This window comes from Carassius auratus, chromosome 31 (genome assembly GCF_003368295.1).
Source record: "Carassius auratus strain Wakin chromosome 31, ASM336829v1, whole genome shotgun sequence".
Taxonomy (NCBI): Eukaryota; Metazoa; Chordata; class Actinopteri; order Cypriniformes; family Cyprinidae; genus Carassius; species Carassius auratus.
In genome coordinates, this window is record NC_039273.1 from 24,797,170 (window position 1) to 24,820,896 (window position 23,727).

A 23,727-nucleotide genomic window follows, 5' to 3' on the forward strand; every position below is an offset into this window, starting at 1 on the left:
TATTAATATTTAATATTATTTAAAATATATATATATATATATGAACTTGATCTTCCAGTTCTCTATGGCGTATCCTGGACTTTGCCTATTGTTTGTCGTCTTAAACTCCGCCCCTTTCCATAAGGCACACACTCAGATCTGCCTCCATCCAATCAACAAGCAATAAATTGAATCAAATCCCTCCCTTGTGTTTTTCTTTTTCTTTCTTTTCTTTTTAAGAATCTATTTCGATCTGATGTAACCCATAAGAAATGATTGGGCTGAACTGAACTCAAGAACAGCTGTTACTTTTTGGCCAACTTGTACATGAAAATAATGACGATTAAATGATATATATATATATATATATATATATATACACACATATATATATATACACACATATCATGTAGTTTTCAAATAAACCTAAATGATTAGATTAGCTGGATCAGGTGTGTTTAATTAGGGTTATATCTAAACTGTGCAGGACTCTGGCCCTTCTAAAATTAGGACTGACACACCATTTATTTATGAATTTCTCCTAAATCTGCAATTTAGCTACTTTTAGCCTTAAGACGTTTTGTGGATACGCCCAATTTGCTGCTTCTGTTACATTGTGACTTTATACATCTCAACTGGCTCAACACTTCTTCAACCAATGAAATGAGTTTTGGGCGGAGCTACAGGTTTGTTTAGCCAATGGCAGGGAGGTGTTTGGAAAAACTAAATGAAAACAGTCATTCATTTCATGCTTCTGCTTGGTGACAGTAGACACCGCTGCTTTAAAAAATAAAAAAAGTAGTCATAGTATAGGTTGAAGTCATTACTTTTTGTGCTTACAAGGTTCTGATAGCCACACTTTGATATTTTGGGATTTGATAAAGGATATCATTTCAGAAACTGACTGGTTTTAGTGACTCACAACAAGCATGGCCTATGCATGGATTTGTGTTTGATTTGAATTCACTGAATTTATCCAACTAGTGGCATCAAATCCGCTGTGTTGTGCTTTCTCACCCCAGTGCCACTTTTGAAATAGCTTGGTTTAAAAGAAGGGCTTGTTTTGGTGTCGCACCTCAGAAAAGTAAAGGAACAAAAATACAACCCAGAGAGAAATAAAACTGAGTTGAGCGATAAGGGCAGAGAGAGTCAGAGACACCGCGTGTGTCACATGGCAACAGCACAGGGCTTCCGGCTCGCTTATAATGCATGTGTTGAAAGGGAGAGAGTCTCGGCATAACAAGAAGCTCGACGGCGAACAGGATCCTGTTCATGCCACAATGCCAAAAAATGTTGACTACAAACTAAGTGAAAATCTACCCATTTCTCTGACAGGCGGCATGTACAGTGACAGAGCTCTGGAACCAGTGTGTCACCAATCAGGTAGACCGCAGCAGTTAGTGCATTAGCAGGAGCAGCAATTTCACTCCACAGAGACTTCGTCTCTAGGGTGCTCAGAGAGAATACTGGAAACAAAAAGAGAAGAGACTTTGTGCATTGATTCTCCTTTCTTTATATATTTCATCTCTCGTGAATTGACTTCCTTTCTCACCATCTCCAGTTTTCATTCACCTCACTCAGTCCCTTCTACCGCCTCCTCCTCTCACTGACCATCTGCGCACTCTGTGTTTCCTTCCCTCCTGAGGTTTAGAGTTAAAATCATCCGTCGACCATGCAGCCATTTAGTGAGCTGAGCCCTGGAGAGTCAAATCACATACGTTGTGCAATAAAAAATAAATAAATAAATGATATGACCCACAGAACATGAGAGTAGAGCACACAGAAAGATGGAGGTGAGGAACGAGGAGGTATGATAGAAAAATCACAATCTCTTTAATATCTCATACGTTCCTCCCGAGACTCATCTAAACTCATCAGGCAGAGAGTGTCTCTGATTGGCTGAAATGCTAAAAGGCCACTTCCCTGACTTTTTTTTCTTTCTTTTTTTTTTTTACACTCTCTGAACTGCCACAAAGACAGATGTGGCATCGCTCATTATCAGTATTATGGTTTCCCAAAAGAAAATGTGCTTCTAGCACATTTAAGTCTCTTGAGGCATGAAAGAGCAACCTCTGAGCAATAAAGCGTCCCCCTGGGTGGAGAGGTAAACTGAAGAGGCTCAGCTAAAGGAGAGAGGAGGAAGAGGATGAGAGAGAGTTGAGCGTGTGAGTGAAGTGGTGGGAGTCCTGCTTCACTTCGCTGAGCTGCTTTCTGAGGTTCCGTTTCACTCAAACTGCGTCAGAAAATGAGAAGAACTATGAGGGGAGAAGAATAAACTGTACTTTACATCAAGCAAACATAAACAGGCGGCCACAATTCCCAGTAATGAAAAAATGTATCTGAGCACCAATCAATATGTTAGCTGCTGGCTGTGTAGTTTATAGCTTCAGTCCATGCTGAGGAAAAGGTTAAACAGAAATGTTTTACAGTGCGATGACAAACCTGAGCACACAAACATATATCTGTTTCTCTCCATCCCTCTGTCCGTCTGTCATTTCTACATGTCAAAAATAATTTATTTTTACTACTGTTTTTTTTTTTCTCCCTCTATTTTCATTCTCTCCCACCCACCCACACACACACTGAAAAAAATCTGAGTATAAGTATTCTTAATGAGTTATAGGCACTAATGCATATACATTAGTTGGAAGTGCGTATGTCAGGTTACTTGATTAACATGTGCGATTATGTGTGTATACGTGCTTGTGAGTGTGAAAGCGACATTACTAGATTTGCAGGAGCTCCCCTGGCACACAAACACACATAAATTAGCTGAGCTACATCACTGTGGCAGCCGCTACACCACCATCTCCTCCATTGCAATAATTAATATTCTGTTCTTCTCCATTAGGGCAGCTCAGGAGTGCCTGAGATTGATTGTTTGTGTCTGATATTAGTGGCTCCTCAGGTCGACTCCTCCGTGAAAATGAAAGTCAGCAGGTGCTACGGCTCAAGAACTGGAAAATTAAATACAGACTTGCACTGCATTATTACACAAATAAGAATTGACGGTGAATTTATGTACCTCACCTGATACACATGTCTGATTTTGTTTTATCTTCCCTTATCTTACAGTGATTTTCTGTGTATTAGACTTGATAGATTACAGTTTATTCTTTAGCCTCAAGTAAAGGGTCAATATTAAAAACTCATTCCTAAAAGAGGCTAAAAAGAAATCTTAAAGGCACAGTTCACCTAAAAATGAATTTTCAGTTTTCTTTGTCCGCATTTTCCCTTGTTGTTGCTTTCCTTCTTTTGTGGACAGACAGAAGAAGATTATTTAGAGCTCAATGTTATGAAAAAGAGTACTCTGGATGTTTTGCAATATATTGTGATGTCCTGTTCCACAGAGAAAGGAAATCATATGGTTTTGGAGCTTCAGGAAAGTGCATAAATGTTTGCAGAAGTTTCATTTAAAACTGATCTAACCCTTTGAAAGTACCTCAGGGCTAACTGTCATGAAAGAACTTAAAGGAAAATCCAAATATTGACATTTCTGACATTACAAGGAAGATTTCCAAGCATTTATCAGGTTCCAAGAGCCCTAATGCAGTTCACAAGCACCAAGCACTATTGAAACTGATAAGGGCTCCTCCGATGGAACTTGATGTGACATGCTCAGACATCCAGAGCTCAGAGTAATTTTACCAGCTTCATTTTGATTCAGTCAGCAATAAGTGAGAGGAGCCTTGAAATGGAAATATAGAGGAGTAGATGGCGGTGATGCTTTCTATGTGGAAGAGTTTAATAAAAACCCAGAGACAGGCTGTTTACAGACCATCAAGTCCACAAACCGTGCGGTAGCTGAAGGGTGGTCTTAATACAGGTCCTGTCTCGTACCAAGAGAGGCACACAAATCATGCAGACACAATCCAATCAATCTCAGACATTACAGCCATTCCCAACGAGCCATGCTGACATAAACAATCCCACACTGGGACTGCGACTGACCTTTAAGATTATTATTTTAAGCAGATTCGTGGTGATTTTTCATCCAAATCTGTGTATAACCAAATGTAGCCTGTAATTAATCTTGTGTTCACAGTTATAATCAATCCAAAAATCCAGTTTGGCATGTTTTATTCAATGCCAATCTGTACGAAATCTCTATGAACGGAAGGGTTTCCATTTTCATCCGTAATTCTGGAAGAATTGAAAAGCGTTTTATGTTCTTCTGCTGCAAGATACTCATTTTAAAATGAATGCGCTCAGTGTGGGGGCAGTCCAGTATAAGGCTGTGTTTGTCAGTGTAGAAAACTGTGACACAGGGTCACTTTTAGTAGTGTGAATGTGAGGCGAATACAGGATGAAAGCGTGCCCAGCTCTTTGATATGCATGAGGGGTTGCTGAAGCCTTACGCATGTGTCTCATCCACATCCCTTCCAGATCTCCTGTATTCGAGCTTCCTCTGAAGAGCTCGGGATGTTTTTAAGTCCGGAGGGCCTGGAAGGTCATCACCTCAGATATGAGAACAACGCAGGCACTGTTTGGGGTCGAGGAGGGGGTATGGGGCGAGAGAAGAAGCGGTCGTTTGTTGGAGCCGCGTGCGTTAGACGTCATCCCTGCCGTAACCTTTTAACACTTCAGCAAGGAACCCCGGATTGTGATGCCCCGGGGATACAGACAGCTCTGATGAGGGGCTCTGGGTGAGGGTTATTATGTATCCAGTCACTGATATTTGGGGCGGATGTCTTGGAGACATTGAAGACACTGATTCAACCCATCAGCAGAGTTAGAAATGATGGCGAAACGGGGTCATGGGAGATGCACATGTTTCAGAGCTGAAGGCAGTGTGTGTGTGTGTGTGTGTGTGTCTGTTGAAAGAGAATGGATCAAGTGTTGGTTACTTAGTAAACATTTATTTTTCTTTCATTTTGCATATGATTAATAATTGCACATCAGTACTTATCAGTACTTTAACATTGATAATTAGATGTACGTATGTATGTTTGAATTTTATATTAATGTAATGTAATATTAATGTTGTTTTGATGTTGTTTTTTGCATGTATGTATTAGAAAAAGTTAATGTTGAGTAAATGGTATATATACATTTTGATATTTGAAATATATGTTGATATAACCACACACACATATACATATACTTTAAAAATACAGTAATGTTAATGTTAAGTATTAATAAATATATAATGATATTTAATTTCCAGCCTGAATAGACGTAAAGCAGTAATACAATGTTTTATAAAGCCATGCATTTTAATGCACACACAAAAAAACATAATCCTTCAGCAGATTTTTTATTGACTTAAATAGAGAAAAATAGGCATTATCACTTGTTTGTTTAATAGTCTATTTCAGCCGTAACTGCTGCATGATAGTAAAAACAACTATATTGTGATATGTGCTACTGTAGTATATGAAATTGATCATACCGCCCACTCCAATACAAGGGAGTATGGAATCTTTATTACAAGGTAAAAGCTGCAGATTCTATCAGTGTTACTACTGCCAAGCAAACAAATACAGGAAAAGTGTGACCAGTAGTGCACCCCTTATCTTTTCTATGAGCGCATAACTTAACCATAGTGTACTGCCATCTGTTCAGCACATTAGTGTGTTAAAAAGCCAAGAAAAAAGAAAGAAAGAAAGAACGAAACGAGAAACTATGGCATTACTGGTATTTTTGGCTCAGGAATCACTGAGCACGGCTGCATACAGATGGTGAGGTGAAATTGAGATGCACGTAAGGGTTGCACACGAAAGGACACGGAAATAAATAAATAAAGCAAGTGATAGCGGAGGAAATAAATCCAGGTGTCCATGTACTTTATCAGGAGCATTATCAGCTTGACGGCGGGGGGAGACCAGGGCCACTGTCTATGTATGTGGTAAGATAGTGGGAAACAATTTTACCTTCTTTTGCTAATTCAGCTCTTCGCCTGGATGGAATCGCATCATCTAAATAAGGGAGCCAAATGTTTTACACCTTTGCATATAATGGACCTGCTATAAGAAGTGACTAGTCACCTGCCACATGAGCCACGTGTCTGTGTGCTTTTAAAAACCCTGCCATCTCACATTCCCTCGAGGATAAATACAACAGACAGAAGCGTGTTTTATGTTTGCGTTAAATATCCCTCGGCGCAGCACCTCTGTGACGGCTTATTCGCTGACAGATTGATCGTAGCTCTTATGTGCTCTCACATTGTTCAAGCAAACACTGAGAATCTCGACAAGAGCGCCAAGGTTCCACCGGCCGCACAGCCGCCTGGATAAAGCCTTGATTCAACACTCATTCACAATCCATACATTGAATGGATTTGACAACTAAACAGTCGTCGTCACACACACGCTTGTAGCTTTGAACCCGTCAATAACCTCTTTTGAAGCTGAATTCATGCGCTTCCTTTTCAAGATCAGTTTTGAATAGCTTCCCTGGTACATTTAACCAGCCAGCCAGTGTTTCTTGATCAACGGGGCACTTTTATGTTCCAGGGAGTTGTTTTTGTTGTTGTTCAGTATTTGTTTGAAAGTTATGTGTATACATTTTATATATTCCTGTTATGGTGTATTATATAAAAAGGTATATTATGGTATATTATATAAAAAGTGAAGAAAACAAGGAAAAAACAGTACCTCAAACAGAGCATGGTGTAAACAACATAAAGGTTGTTGGTTCAGTTCCTAGTAAATGCATTAAGGAGATGCATTCACCCAGAGATGATAATTCTCTCTTCATTTACTCAAACTCAAATCATTCCAAACATATGAATTTCATTCAACTGCTGAACTCGAAGATATTTTGAACAATGCTGGTAACCAAATATTTGACCGTTACCATTGACTTCCATAGTAAATAAATAAATACTATGTAATAAGTACATAGATGAATAAATAAATAAATACTATGTAAGTAAATTACTATTTTCAACTGTTTGGTTACCAAATTCTTTCAAATATATATTTTTTGGAAGAAAGTGACATTGCGACAACTGAATTTTTTTTTAAATAATATATATATATATATATATATATATATATATATATATATATATATATATATATATATATATATAATAGAATCAGTGTTTGATTTCAGGCTGGCCAAAATGAACGTAGCATGGTGGCTCTTCTTAAGTGCAGGAAATGAACTTCCAGATGCCTGGCAGTCAGTAAACAGCTTCTCAGACGATCAGCAAATGAGGAATAAAAGAAAAAATGTCTGGCCTGGAGCTTTTGGCACCCACTGTGTCATTACAATCAAAAGGCGATCTACACGTATATTTACACTCCAGCACCTGTACCGTCATCCCCGTCCCCTTCAGGAGGTAAATCAGCATCACGGTCTGCAGCTTTTGCCTACCGTCCAGCTCCATGTAATCAAGAGTCCCGGCAATCAGCCGGGTTATTTTCTCCGCGCTGGCAGAGTTAGTGTGCCACTTCAGTGCATTACCTCTCTCGGCCCAGTCGTGAGACTTGTCAATGCGGTGCAATAAAAAGAGATTGAGACTGAAAGTTGAGATTGAGTTTTATTATCATTTTTACTGCACCTTACGAACATCGATTTGCCCGGGCCAAGACAAAGCAAGAGATGGATATACAGATTGGAGCGACTAATACCACGCCTGCCATCGTAAAAATCACAGACTGCAAAGTCAGTCTGAAGTGGTGATTTTATGTCTTGAAAATGTAGTCTATGGGTGCTGAGCACATTTTTTTTCCCTTTAGCACAGCAGTGTTTCTGTCTTTCTCCCTCTTTCTTGCTCTAATGGTTTACTTAAACACAAGATGGTGGCCCCAACATGGTTTTAGGATGTAATGGATATAATTGCATTCAATAAATGTCAAACCAAATGGCATAATTAAGAAATACAGATATAAGCATGCTCTTGAAGCAAAACATGATTTATATTTGTTAAACATTAGTTGAATTACAATCGTTGACGTGTTAACGTCACGGGAAATGTTTTATGTATACATTAGACAAGGCATTATTGTATCTGAAAAAGGTACCTTCATACAGTCATTGACCGACTGGGAAGCAAGGTAACTACCTTAGGTTTCAGACCCAGCCCAAACATACAGTATATTCACCAGAAATCACCTTTGGAGCAGTTGGTTGAAGTACTTGCTTATTTGCAGATGCCACTACATCGTTTTCTGATGCAATGCACTCCCCACTCCCCTGCCAAAAAAATAATAATAATAATAATAATTCCCAAAAGTTTCTAAATACTTTTTGGGGCCATACTGTGTATTATCAAATGGGCATTGATTATTTACAATATCAAAGTATCTAACACCGATTGAAGACCTTTTGCTGTACATTTATCCAAAGCAGCATCCATTATATGTTTCATCATCATTATTATTATTATTATAATTATTTGTTCCCTGGAAATCGAACCCACGACAAGTAACAAGCTCTAGTGTTTGAGCTTCAAGAATGCATTGGCTATGTCTGAAATCACCTTCTATATCCTAATTCACTAAATATAGTCATCTGAATGAGTGAATGAAATGAGTGTGTGAATTCTGGCAAAAAAGTGTGCCGGAAGTGCTTTGTAGGATTCATTTTGACATGACACTCACAGTATTTTACTAGCCTACATAATTATAGCACTAATAGCATCAGCTGTACAGTCATAATTGAAGTGCATTATGGTATTTAACAGGTGCACATTTTATAATAGCCATGACTGCATCGTACAATACTTCAAATAGCGGTCCCCTCAAATAGTGCACTAAGGGTATAAGGGGAGATTTAAGACACAGACGGTGTGTCTGGTAACTACTGTGTGTCAGATTGGCATTTTGGCTAGTCCCTTGCGGTCCAGTTGGTTTTAGTTGGGATGGCAACTTGCATTAACACTGGATTTGTTTTTATAAGCTACACTGTCAAAAAGTATTTTTCAAAGATTGTTGGAGAATGTTTAACAAGTTTTTTTTCTTTCTTTTTTTTTTTTTTTTTGTCTTCCTACTTCAAGATTTCATGTTTAATTCATCGTATTATTTGCCAATTACATTTTTGTGAAATTTATTGGCAATTTCTAATAGAAAATCGGATCCCACTTTAGATTAAGTGTATTTATCTACCCTGTACTTATACTAATATAAATATATAGGTGGGATAACATTAGGGTTAGGGCCAAGTTTGCTGGATTGGTAAAGTTAAGGTAGTCTAAAGTGTAGGGTAAGTGTTAACAGTGTATTTACAAATGTAACTACAGAAATGAATTACAGGTATAATTTCAAGAAGGTATGACTAATTAATTATTTAAATGTAGGTACATATTAGTTTATGGCACTTAATATAGACTGGGTCTGAAAATCATTTCAAAGTAAATTTGTGAATCATATACCTTTTTATGATGTATAATGTAGAAATATTTTGTAACTAGTCATGGCATTTCGAAAATCTAAAGCTAGTGCCAAATGATGTTGGAAAAGATAGCGTGATACAATGCAATGGATAAAGTTTCCACAATTTTAATAAGGATCGAAGAAAAAAAAAATACCATTATATTTTGCATTATGCTTTTTCTCCAGCGCACATGTGGAAGTCTTGACACCATTTGAATGCCTCAGGGACGTCACTAATGTGAGTTTATGTCCCAGCTGGTTTACCTAATGCTGACACTATCATAGTAATTCATTTCCCACCCTCATCTGCTTGTCAAAGCAACAGCTGGGACGAACGAGCCCCGGAAGCCCTCACAGACCAACGAACTATTCCTGAACCAATCCTGCTCTAAATATTTATTCCGCTCCACATTATATTTGTATATAATGTCAGAAGAGGATGTGTGGAGCTCTTACCGGACATAGCGGATTCTGCTGTCCACCATAAAAGACAGCGCTGATGGGATTACCCTAACCCGAGCCTTCAAAAATCTGTTTATTTATCTCCTGGTATTCAACCCCAGCACGAGCTCATCAAGTCATCAGCCCGCCAACTGAGGCCACGCTCCAAAAAATGACGGGATTAAAGAAGGAGTTTAAGCCATGGATGTGTTTGCTCGGCACTTTGAAATACACCCATTCATTCAGCATGTCTTTATGCGGCGCTTAGACGCCAGTTCTCAACCAAACAACTGCTACGAAGCATCAGACCATATTCAACTCTTATCTGTTTTGGTTATATTATTAAAGTGATTTACTCCTGTTGTAGAGTGTAGACCTATCAAATTAAATGGGCCACAGAGGGAAAGCTTAGGCAGAGAGGTAGAAATGTCTTAATAGGTATGTGCAGTCAGCTGTTGATGTTGTATTACCACTAATCTCATTGGTAAGCATGTTCTTGATGCTAAATATGCCTTTGAGACTATTTGTACACTTTTTAGTACAGTTAACCAATTCTATTCATTGCTTACTGCAGTTTTTATTCTTATTCTGATAATTAATGCAGAAATCACTGTCATATAATTTAGTACAGTGTTCGGTCAACATTGGGGTGAGAATGCATCTCTGAAAACCATTTAAGGAACTGAACATCAAAGGTTTTTTTCCTTTTTTTTTAATTTATGTTTTATTTATTTTTTATGGAACCAGCTCTGTATAAGAATCAGTTCTTGCCATCCAAACCTACTTTTAGTCCATGTCTTTTAGCTTTGAGGTCATCATTATAAGGCTGAAATCCAATAGACCTAATCCATATACAGTACATAGGACATCAAGCACAGTACTTAAACTCAAGCATTCATTTGTATTGATATTATTATGAGCTGCATAAGCTCAAAATGATTGCAATAGCATATTTATTTTATTTTATTTTATTTTTCTTGGAAACCAATAATTCAGCAAACAAAATACATTATGGTAAGTGGAAACTATTTATCCTTAAGGTGCAGCAAATGAACCCATATTTTATGTAGTCTGGGTCTTATGATATTGTGCCTTGTATTGTTTTTTGTTTTTTTTTTTGTTTTTTTTGGCTGTATGCAATGCTCTTTTAAAGTATTACAAAATAAAATAAAACAATGACAAAATGTACAATATTATGATTGCTGAAAAATATACAAAAATAGTTTTTGTCCAATAAAAATCTGTCATGGACTAGAATGTCCCCCATAATACCACCTGCAAGCAACTAGCAATAAAACGGCAAGTAGCAAATCATGGTTCATGAAACTTGCCATTTCAGTAGGAAATGTGTCAATATAGAAAATTGTGTTCATTCATTCTGATATAAAGGCCTGCAGTGTATAAAACCGAAATGCATGGCGCTAACGGCCAAGGTCATGGGTTCAATTCCCAGGGAATGCATGAACAAAGTGTAGCTTGAATGTGAGCAATGCAAAAGTGTCCGTCAAATGCAGGAATGTAAAAGTATGTGTCCAGTCTCTTTCCGTTCTACTCTATTGAGTACCGTCATTAACTTTTTAAACTCATTTTTTTCAGTATCTTAAATCCTTGAAATTTCAAACCTAGCAAAGAGCTTCAGGGTCTGTTCTGTCCTTTCATATCACACAGACACATTTTCAACAATTCACAATAGTAAAGCTTAAAGGCTAGAGGCAACATATTTTATGTTTATTTTATTTATTTTAATATGTTTATTATGTTTATTTTTTTTATTTTAATTTTTAATTTTTAATGCTACACTGGCTTTTTAAAGTGATACTGTACATCACTTCAGATCTTTATATCCTTACATTTGCAGTTCAGTAAAACCTAAGTTGCAATGCACTTACTAATTTATCATTTATTATTCATAGCACCCTAATCAAATATGTTCAGTTGTGTTAATAATTGGTTTGTCTCAATTTTCATATACAACAAAACTTGGATAAATCTTCAATACATATGCATACTCAGTGTTTCTTTTCTTTCTTTTTTTTCTTGTTTACTTGATATACTTCATAATTGGTCTATTTTTAATAGACATTCTCCTACTCTGAGCTAATGCCAACAGGTTTTAAGCAAGCTGTGCTTTGTAAGCTTACTTCAATCACAGTGCAGACGTGATTTTAACAGTGTGCATGCTTAGTATGATGCATCTAAATTTGAGATAAACCTTAGATCTTCATGATGAAAGCATTGCATTGAGTGAATGGGTACATCTATCTGCAGTAAACCAGATTAATGCTCAAAGTGCAAAGTTCAACAGTGTCAAAACCAGTGTACTAAAATCCAGAAAGGAATAACAAATGATCAATTTTCAACATTTATTATGAAATTAAAAAGATAAAATATCACCGTTCCAACAATGCTCAGCAGAAAACAAAAACAAAATCATAATATTAATAGCCAACAAGGATTACTTGAGCTGCGTACAGATCGCAGTGGGGGAGTACATTATAACAAGTGAATAAAAAATATGCAGAAACAAAATCATAACAGTCCATTATAGAATAACACAACATGTTAAGCAAGATTACCAGGAGGTAAATTTACATAAAACATCTTTTATGTACATTATAAATTATGGTGGCTGCAGTGGACGGGTGGAACAGGAGAAGTTCACTACAGATTATGATAATCAAAGCTATTAATCTGAAGAAAGGGGGAGAAATTGTAATCTGACAGGATGACGCCCTTCAATTTTTGGAAAGGCCTTACAGGGCTCGTTGTGTCATAATGATGTCACTATGTCAGAGAAACAGCACTTGGGATGGTCACAGTACTCTCTCAAAAATAAAGGTTCTTCAGAAGTCTTCTTATCATTGCTTTCCCCCTGTATGGGGTTCTTTAGTTGGCTGTATTGCTCTTTGGAGATTAGAAATGTTTTTGATGTTACCTTACAGGTTCTTCAGATCAAAATAATGGTTTCTGGGTTACATTGCACTACATTGGTGATTTTCTTTGAGAACTTAGATGAAACTTGTTCTATGGCATCAGGATCTAACACCCTTTGTGGTTCAAACAGGAACCTTTACTGTTAAGAGTGTACAGTGGTGTTCAAGTGGGATGTGTGTCTTCTGTCCCAAAAAAATGTTGAGATGAGCAGGTGCACATAAGATGAACCCCTACTGTATCTCAGGTGAGCATTTGAAACAGTGTGAAAACATGTGGACAAGAAGGACAAAGTGTCCAGCACATCACAAAACTAGTCAAGAAACATTTTCTTCCACCGTATCTACTTTAGCCATTTCATATTGTGTGAGTCGTTTCCCAAATGTATTAGAAATTGCAGAACGTAGACACAGTTAAATGAAATAAACAGAGACGTCTGGTGTTATCATGATAGGGTTTAATCATTTGTTCATGTTCTTTGTTATATATAATTAGGAACCATGCAATGATGATAATCAAATCAATGTTAATATGTGTCTGAGAATGGAAGTGGAAATAAAAATCAGAAGGAGTGAAAGGCAGAATGTTCTCATGTAGCCTGTCAGAGATCACAGAGTGGATCCGGGAGCCATCTTTTATCAATCAGTTTGATTTATGAAATGAAATGATGATGAATGGGGCTGACTTTTGCTTGTGACTTCAGCAAATGAGCTGCTAGAGAGCTGGCAGAAGAAACAACACAGCTAAACACATTTGAACATCTACCTTTTGAATACGTTATCACTTTCACTCCTTTTGACTTCAAAAATAAAACTAAAACATTTTTTCAAACATCCAGACATATTTGGACAATCAAACCTTGCTTAAAATGTCTACATTTCAATCCAAGTGGCATTTATTTGAGTTTTTGTGGAATATGTAGACACTTTGTGGTTTTTCACCTTCATGTTCTACCTGTGGTTACACTGCTTGAAAGTCAGGGGAAGGTCTCTATACATCCACTAAGGTTAAAAATCTTGGCGAACACGTTTAAGAAGTGAGTAAGAAAAGGTATATCTTTATTTGTATCGTAGGTGCCACTTTGATATTTTGTTAAATTAATTTTATGTTATTTTAAGTGTGGAATGAATGCCCAAATTATTTTTGAGGCCACTGAAGTTTCTTTTAATTACACTTACTCCACAGTCGTGAGAGTAGGTGTATGACGATCATAAAAAATAAAATAAATAAAAAATTCAACATCAATATGAAAATCTTCAAAATCCTGGTAATTTGTCAATGGTCTGTGCTAGTTTGGGGTAATGAATAAATAAAAACTCTAGCATAGCAGAATTATCTAAGCATTTCTGTATTCTGTCCATGCAGGAGAGGGAGGACTTGCTTGAAGTTCTACACATTCTGAACATCTGTGTGAATGTACAGCGTAAAAGTATTGAGCTTGCTCAAAATTCTGCTAGCACCCAAGTGGGGTGCCTTCAACCCAACCTCAAACTTACAGTTTGTTCTCTGTATTTAGGAGTTTCACACAGGCTTTGCAACGGGCATCCTGAGGCAACAATCCGTTCTTGCACCGTCTCGCCTGTCTTCCATCAGTACCCTCTCAAAAGCAGTTTGACAGTTTGGCCCCAACAAGGGCTAGAACTGCAAGTACTTTAGACTGAGTGAGCTCAACTTGAACTTTAAAGGGTGAGCCTCTCAGGGACAAAACGGGGAAGTTTTCACATCAGCGTTAGGTCCAGAACGTACACAATCATCGGTCTGTTTGAAAGAGAAACCTGCTTGCTACCACCAGGGATTCGACAAACTGCGCTTGATGTAGACTGGATTATATATGAGAAACGGACAGCATTATCAATTTCAGAATTGTAAGCCACTGCCATTTGGGCTGAAATGAAGGGACTGACCCTTGAATTTAGAGGGGCTTGTGTATGAAATAGATTTAGAGAATTAGGAATCTTTCCAAAGACAAGTATTTTTGGTTTCTAATATATACAATTCAAATCTCACCTTGAGGTTCAGCTGAATGTTACTCTGTGGTGCCAGTGTATTGTGTAAAATTGGTGCATTGAAGGCGGAACATTGTGGTTATCCACAACTGGTTTCTAAAGGGACAGTTGCGACAAAAATAAATATTCTGTCATCATTTACTCCTCTTTATGTCGTTCATGACTATGATTTTTGTTTTTCTATTGTCCATGAAATGAAAGTCACTTTAGGACCCCAAATTACTTGCACTGTGTGGATTTGAAAATGCAGTAGCATTTTTCAGAATATTTTCTATTGCGTTCTACAGAAAGGCATACAGGTTTGGAGCAACACAAGAGTGAGTAAATGATAACAGAATGTTTATTTAATAACATAACACTGCGCCAGTCCAACACAATTTACATAATTTTTAATCTAGGCTCCCGCAAACCAGTCAAAGAGGAGCCCAACAACACGTAATAATGAATTGCAGAGGCTCTTTATGCAAGACAATGAGAGGCAGCAAGCAGCCGCAAGTGTTGTACCCCGACTAAATCTCTTTCTCTGGCCCAACGGAGCCCCTCCATCAGCTCAACGCACCAGATATCGCTACAGACATCCCCCTCAGGTGCAATAATGTCACAGTCCATTAATCTTCTCAAACTTCAGGCCCTGATCCTGGGAGCCCCGTCCATGCTAATCCCTTATTAATGTGGCAAATGAACCTGTTTGAAAGAACTACTCCCTCCCGGCCCTTCACCATCACAATGCAGTCTATTACCGCCTTCCCCCGTACCATCTCGAGTCTCTACTGTTTGCATTAGGATGTCCATTCATTGAAGCATAAAGCCACTGGAGAGAGTCTTGAACACACATCTCTTCACTCCACATATTCTTTGCTCCGTGCCCTCGCTAGTAACCTTTGTCTCGCTCACATATGGCGGAGCGCGAGCCTGGTGCATGCGTAATCTCTTAAGATTCAATGTTGCAATTCAAGTCAGCAACCAGACTCTTTTCTTCCATTTTGGTTTCGTCTTAACTCGTTGAGACTCTCAGGAAAGGCGATGTGTACAGATTTCTTCTATTATGTGACAGTGGGAAAGACCTGACTGCACTCTGCTTTGCTAGATTAGAGAACAGCTCGGCAACAGAGGAAGCATGAGAGACAATCATCTTGTCTCGAAAAACAGTCCCACGGAATCTCACGGGTCTGATTGCTTCCTAAACCAAACGGAATAACCGCATCACTTTGGGATAATTGCTAATCATTATTGCTAGCACTCACCGGTAGAGCTGTTAGCCTGCGTCTCGGGGCTCCTATACATCTGAATGAGGCTTTCTAAGAATCTATATTTATGGGGAAAAATCTGATAAGAAATCTGAATCTGACTGATGTGATGTAAGTGAATTTCTTGATTTGAAATCTGAGAAAGTATGAGTATGAGCAGAAACTCCCCAGCGTGAAGTGCAAACGCTCTTATAAATGCTCATATGAGTTCGGTTCACTATGAGCAGTAACTTCCCAGTTTAATTTCTCCAACTGAGTTTATTAATCAGGCTTGTTGAGGAGTTTTCCTGCAGCGCAGTCTTGCACACTATGCATGCACGCTTAATCAATAACCAAAATGTTTCATACACTTCATAATAGACTTTTTAATGCGCCTCCATCCTGAGAAGCTATTGAACCGTGATGTGTGTGTGCCCCATGCAATAATAAAAAAAAACTACAAATGAGAAATAAATGGCCTACTAAGATTATTTTGCAATAAACGCTCTTCATCAATGAGTTCTTTAGAAGGCAAGCAATTTTGTATCTGTTATGTTATTGAATTTCACTCTGAAAAACAAAGTAAAGTGACTTAGAAATGGGCAAGGAACGATACACATTGATTCCTGGATGCACAGTGGAAATTTCCCTACAACACATATTATCAGAATTTGTGTAGAAACACCTGGAAAGTTGTGAGAACTTTAAAGAGTAGAGCATGTCATTAGCAAGGTCGTGCGGTTTCGACGGAATGCATCAACTGACAAATATTAAGCTTTGAATGCAATGTAAGTTTGCGTTGGATAAATGCATTAATGTTCACCCAATGAATTGCTCATGCAACTAATGCTTCTGCTTAGTCTTCAAGGGACAATTCTCCCCAAAATGAAAAATTCAGTCATCATTTACTCACCCTTATGTCGTTCCAAAACTATAGGACACCTTTCTTCTGTGGTGCATAAAATAAGACATTTTGAACATTATTGGCATAGAAAAAAAAAAAAAAAAAACACTGGGCCCAGTTGGCTTTTCACCTTTTGTGTTCCACAGAAGAAGTAATGCATAAAGGTGAGTAAATTATTAGGAAATTTATTCAGAACTGTATTCCTTTAAAGCTGTAACTTTACACAACCACCTAATTTTTTTTGTTCATTGCACTACGACCAAGCAGAACAAAAATAGTAATGTTTACTGCACCCTTGACTATCAGGCAGATTTGCTCATTGTGCTCGTTGTTTGCACTGCTTCAGTTCAGTCTGTGAACAGAAAGGACAAGTGTTTATTGCCCTATGGCTGTCAGCAGAGGTTTTGGGTGCCATAATAAGCTTGCCACTGATGTGCCTCTAGCTGTGCTAACTAGCTCTGCATGGAGGGTGCCCCAGAATCTATGAGCTTTAGAGAGGAAACACACAGTCAGTGGCCTTTAAAGGATTGAGAGAGAGACACAAAGGGCAACCCCTGTTCAAACACAGACCCCTCTGGACTGAGCGAACAGTGCATTTCACAGTGTGGTACAATCCATCTACAGCGTTGACAGGCATCTGTCATTGTACTTACAGTGGCGGCTATTGTTTTGGGTCACTGAGACATTTGTTAAGTCATGTACAGCATGACGCCGTGGTTCCCAATAGGACAGTAGCTGCAGAGGCCACTCTCTTGGCCTGGATTGCAGTTTATTATGTAATCTGTCGCTCTACATTGGTGTACTCCTTTCTTTCTTCTTACAATGCAAGTCTAAGACAGAGAGAAGGAAAGAGACTGCGAAGAATTGCTTTGCATATCCAAAATCAGAACTGAAAAATCTGAATGCTTCACTGCATTCAACACCCTTGTTTGATGTTTTGATTTAGAAGGGGACTGGGATGATATGCAGTGTAACCTATAGAACGGTCATATCCTGTGTGGCATACCCCGATGCATGTCCGCGATCTGGACCGCCCACACAAGAGCAAGCCAAGCTAAACGCCCCCATCTTCCAGACTCGCATCCGCCCGAAAAACTATATTAGACATTCTTTTGTTTGTACAGCTTTCATGCATAAGTAAATTATAAACAATCCTCCACACACTCAATCTGGAAATATGCTAAGTTGTGTAGGTTTACTTACTGTAGCTACACTTTGCCAGAATTTGGAAAAATGCCCGTAAGTGAAAAAAAAAAATGAATAAATAAATAAAAATAAATAAATCATAAATAAATAAAAATATAAAACAAAACAAAACTCTCCTCAGAAGTGAGCTTATAATATCCTCAATTGAGAAAACATTCATTAACAAGAAAACTAAACTAAATTAATTTATGAATAAGGTAAAATATTAACATTTTCATTAAAAAAAAAACATATATAAATAAAGGCACAGAATTCTGTCTTCAACTAAAACAAAAAAGAAAAGAAAGAAAGAACATCCATGAACAACAACAAAAAAAAATAACATTCATGAATAAAGTAACAAAAAGTTAACAAGTTTGTATGTGTTGGTTCTCCAACGGTTAGACCTTATCTTATACATCACTAACAGCCATTACCAATCTGTTGTGTATTCAGTCCATCATTAGACATGAGCTGTTTACTGAGAAAAATGCTCCCATAAACACACACACACACACACACACACACACACACACACACACACACACATACACACACAGACAGAAGGGCAAGGGAAAGGCAAGGAGATAGAGAGAGACGAAAAGTGAGTGAGAGATAAAGGGAGTGAATGAGAGAGAGACCGAAAGAGAACAAGTGACTGCTCCCCATTTCTTCCCCGTGCATTACACACACACACACTGCATGTTGGCCCATAGCCAGAATATACCATACAGGACAACAGTGCCACCTAAAGGTAATATTCCCCTCCCTCCCGCCTACTCACCCTCCCTCAACTCTCTCTCATCATCTGGGTTTCATACTACGAGATGCTTTTGTGATTTTGAGTGCTTTATACAGTAGAATTGTCTTTGAGAAATATGTACAGCTATCGAAAGAGAACACAGTTCTATACTAAATGTCTGGGACAGTTTATTGGTTAAGTATTTGGATACCATTGGATTTAATGAACCAGGAGATAATGTTCAATGTTGAGTGCACACATTTTCTCTATTAGTAGATTAACAGCAGTCCAAAATTAATAAAAAAAAAAAGGAAAACTGCTAGAAAACTGCTATCATAGAGAATGCTAATTAACAATGGAGAAAAATAAGAACAATATTGAACTTGAGTGGTTACTCATAAAAGTGATGATTTGTTTGATAATGCCTAGATTCAAATTAATTTCTTCCATAAAAGAGTTTGGATGTCGAAATGAGAAAATGGTGATCGAAGTAGACAGGCGAGAAAAAAATGTTTCTTTCACAAACTCTCAGAACATTGCATCTTTGAACCATGACAGGGCAGTGAGATTACACTGAATCTAGCCTCCTAGGATTCATAAGAGAAGTTGGATTCTTTTCGAACCTCACACATTAAACCATCTGCTTATCCAGCACTTGTTTCAAGTAAAGGTTTATAAATAAAATAATAAAATAAAATAAATAAATAAATAAAAAACAGAGAAATGCATGTGTCAAGATTATTACAATTTGCCTGGGTCTGCTAGTTTCATATAAAACACATACAATATTTACGACTTTTTTGGTCATTATATGAGAACACCTATGGGGGGCTTTTTGAATTCTACATTTTACATAGTGCATCACAGATGTACCACTCAGAGCAATTTAGCTACCACAGGCACTTCAGTACTGAGCAGGACAGTTATAAGCAGTACTTATAGACCAGTAAAAGTGTTCTTTTACCTGTCTGGTGTGCAAAGGTGCCCCCTTTGACTTGAAGCCTCCTTGTGAACTGCATTCTGAGGCACTGAAGTGATCAGAGCTGGTGGAGGACCGTTTGGAAAGCGTGTCACAGCCCCCAACAAAGGTATTGTCCAGTGGCAGCTCCTGTATCACATGATGCTTTTTCACAGACACCGGAGTGTCAGCTTTGAGGTGGAAGGCCGACTGGGGTGAAGCGGACTTGTAGTGCCGGGCCAAGTCTGGGCTGCTGGGTTTGAAGGTGGTGGTAGGGGTGGCATTCCAATCAAAACGTCCAATCCCGGGCTCCTCGAGCTCAGCCGGGAGACTTATGGTTCCATTTATGGGTTCATGGGCAGAGTCGTCGGGTTTGTTCTCCTCGATGGTGACGAAGTTCAAGAGGGAGCTCTTTGGCGACTTCCTCTTTTTGCGCTTCTTCTTCTTGTTTTGCTTGTTCTCCTGGTTGGGGGACATCCACTCAGCACCCTGCTTCTTTCTCTGGGCCGCCTTGAACTGTGAGGCATTTCGGCAGCGCACTAGAACTGTTATGAAGATGACAACAATCACTACCATAGTACCAGTCACGATGGCAATGATGGTTTTTAGGTTGTCAACATTCTGATAAGTCTCACTGGTCTCGCCAATGTTCCTATCCAGTGGCGTTTCCATTGTCCGACGGATGAGATCATGTATGTATGAGGAATTTCCAACCGTGTCATTTACATACAGGAAAACTAGGACAAGAGTGTGCAGGGACTTTGGATAGCCGAGGTCACTGATGTTGACCACCAGCCTGTGGAGGCCTATGTCTGCCACCATGGGTTTCTCCTCTAATGTGATGTTTCCTGTTACGGGGTCAATTCTGAAAAGACTTCTTCCATTACCACTCACAATAGTGTACTTGAGTTCTGCATTCATACCCGTATCTCCATCTACTGCAAACACCTCGGCCACAACCGATCCCGGAATCGCAGACAGTGGGACTAGTTTGAAAGAGGTGTTTGATGGTGGGTAAATGACGATGGGGGGGTTATCGTTGACATCAATGACATTGATGGTCACCTTGGAAGCTGACGAGCATGGAGGACTTCCACTGTCCACAGCTCTGACGTCAAAGGTGTAGGAACTTTGCTGCTCTCTGTCAAAGGATACATTGGACTTTATGACACCAGAATCTGGGTCAAGGATAAAGTTCACATTATCATTAAGGATTGAGAGTCTCGCCATGGCATTCTCACCAGCATCTGCATCTGTGACTGTGATTACTCCAACTGTACTATATTTAGGCAGATTCTCTGACACAAAGAACTGAAAGTGGTTGTGTGTGAATTTAGGGCTGTTGTCATTCTCGTCCAGTATGGTCACTATGACTGCAGCTTGACTCTGCAGAGCCCTGGTGCCATTGTCCCTAGCAGTGACCGTAAAGAGGAACCGCTCTTGTTCCTCCCTATCAAACACCCTAGATGCGGTTAGCACTCCCGTTTTACGATCAAGATCAAAAAATGATGCGTTGGGTCCAAGCTGGTAGACAATCTCTGCATTCCGTCCACTGTCCTCATCTGTGGCGCTAATGGTAGTCAGGAACATGTCACGTTGGTTGTTCTCCATGACAGCCAGCTCAATGACAGGCTGGGTGAAAACGGGTGGATTGTCATTCTCATCCTCCAGCCGTACTCTGACCAGGGCGGTCTGGTTCAGACTAGGTTTTCCAGAGTCAGAAGCAACAATCTTAAAGATGTACTCCTTGGTTCCTTCATAATCAAGCAGTGCAGATGTTTCTAGCAAATACTGGTTATCATAAACTGCTTTGAGGTGAAATGGAACATCTTTTTCAATGAAGCAAATCACCTTGCCGTTGACGTCTGTGTCTTTGTCAGATACAGTAATGAGGGCAATCTTGGTGTTAATTGGATCTTTTTCAGAAAGCATTACAGTACCATTAGTTGGACTGATGATGTATCTCAGGTCAATGTTTGGAGCATTGTCATTCACATCAGTCACATTGATAGTGATGGTGGCTTTTGCTGGACTCGAGCTTCCATCGCTGGCTTGTACTGTAAGTTTATGAATGGCAGTCTCCTCTCTATCAAGCGGCCTTTGAACTGTTATGAGTCCAGTGGTGGAGTTCAGAGCAAAAAGTCTCCTTGTCGCTGGAGACACCTGGGCCCCAAACATGTACTTGACTTCTGCATTGGCTCCCACGTCTGCATCAGTGGCTAGTAGATGAACTACAGATGTGCCGATGGGAGAATTTTCTGGGATGTGGACCTCAATTTGGCTTTCTTTGAAGACAGGCCGGTTATCGTTAACATCAGTGACAGTCACCTGTAGAATGGCAGTGCTGGATTTCTGTGGGTTGCCCCCATCCTCCACTTTGACTTTCATCACGTACGTATCTTTCAGTTCTCTATCTAAATTCTGCTGAACGATAAGCTGAGGCCATTTCTCACCCTCTGGTGTCTCCACAATATCCAAACCGAAAGTGCTCTGCCCGTTCAACAGCTCGTATTTGTGTACGCTGTTGGGTCCGGTATCTGGATCAGTGGCAGAGGGAATAGCATAGCGGCTGTTGATGAGTGTGTTTTCCGGAATTGAAATGTTGATCACAGGTGAGGGGAACATGGGGGCATTGTCATTGGTGTCTTTGACAATGATTTTAATTTTGATTAATCTGAAATAGTCATTGGGCAAAATGACCACCTCAATTTCAAAGGAACACTCGCTGTCTTCAAAAGAGGGGCCGGGACAGAGTTTCTCCCTGTCGATACGGTTAGAGGTGGTAAAGATTTCTCCTGTGTTGCTCATCACTCTAAGAAGCGGGGTGTCACCTGCTTTTGACACAAGTCGGTAAACCAGATTACCGGTAACTGTGGTTGCAGAGTTCATATGGGAGATGTTTAAGTCCTTTGGTATGTTTCCAATAAGAACATTCTCCTGTAGCTCTTCTCGGATAGGGTAAATGAGCTCTTGGGCTATGGTGGGATCTAACCAGAAACAAGCAACTAATGTTGCCAACAAGAAAAAATCCCTTAAATCCATGACAGCCGTTCACGCGTGTTCCTGCTGCTTTAATTCAAACAGTTGTCTCCATATGGTGTTGTCAGAGCCAAGGTTTCACAGAGCCTTACATTTGTAGATAAAAAGCAGCCAAACACGACCCTACAACACACAACATTATAATGTTACAATGAATTCCATAATACTCAACACTCAACCAACAAATGCTGCATCAAAATCAATGTAATTAAAAATCAAGCAATAAGTGTTAATAGTCTGGTTTATAGTATCTGCTTTGTGATCTTAATAAAGATGACAATGCATTCTGGTTATAATTATCAAATGCATTCTAACCACCACTACAGCCTGGTTTTCACTTTAATCATTTCCCTGTTCATGCAGAGAGGCTCTTGATAAAATAATGCAGCCAGTCAAGCACTCAGACATTTAACACGAAACGTCTCCTATGTCATCTCCTTCAAAGTTACGCATCATGCATTTGGGATTTACTGTGAATAAATCGCATATGCACGATAAGTGGCAGTGTTTTAAACAATACAGTTCATCAATTCTGCATGCAAACCAGTTTGGGTGTATGCATGCATGCGTTTTCTTACCTCGGTTCACTGCGAGCTCACACGGAGGTTTTACCAATTCGCGCACATAGTGTCAAATCCGTTCGACCAGTCAGGAAAAATAAATATATATAAATATTATTCTGACTCAAGTGAGTATGAGTATATCTGTATTGATCACTGCTTTGAGGACTAGGTCAGGGAATACTTAGGTAAAAAAAAAAAAAATCTTATTCAAAGCACAGCTGTTTTGTTTTTTTTTTTTGATTTTTTTTTTGGTGGGGGGGGGGGGGTGGGGGGGTTGATTTCACAGCAATCAATCAGACAATCTTTATGAACTTTCCCCCGTAGATCAGAGCGCGGTCAGGGTCGCACGTAATGCGGTACCGGTGATGAATCAGGTGATCAACGCGCGAATTAACGGTCCCGTATGGTCATTCCGCATTACCGGAGAAGC

General features: G+C 39.0%; 1 protein-coding gene across 3 annotated transcripts in view; it reads right to left on the reverse strand.

The window, feature by feature from the left end:
* LOC113050949 (protocadherin-9) overlaps positions 1 to 23,469 on the reverse strand; it is a 285,211-nt gene extending 261,742 nt beyond the window's left edge. For all 3 annotated transcript variants that reach the window (XM_026214440.1, XM_026214441.1, XM_026214439.1), the window contains exons 1-2: positions 23,313 to 23,469; positions 19,702 to 22,857 (exon numbers count right to left, since the gene is read on the reverse strand). In XM_026214440.1, the coding sequence (XP_026070225.1) occupies positions 19,702 to 22,737 (3,036 nt within the window). In that variant the 5' untranslated portion in view covers positions 22,738 to 22,857; positions 23,313 to 23,469. The remainder of the gene's footprint in view (positions 1 to 19,701; positions 22,858 to 23,312) is intronic.
* Between the last annotated feature and the right edge of the window lie 258 nt (positions 23,470 to 23,727).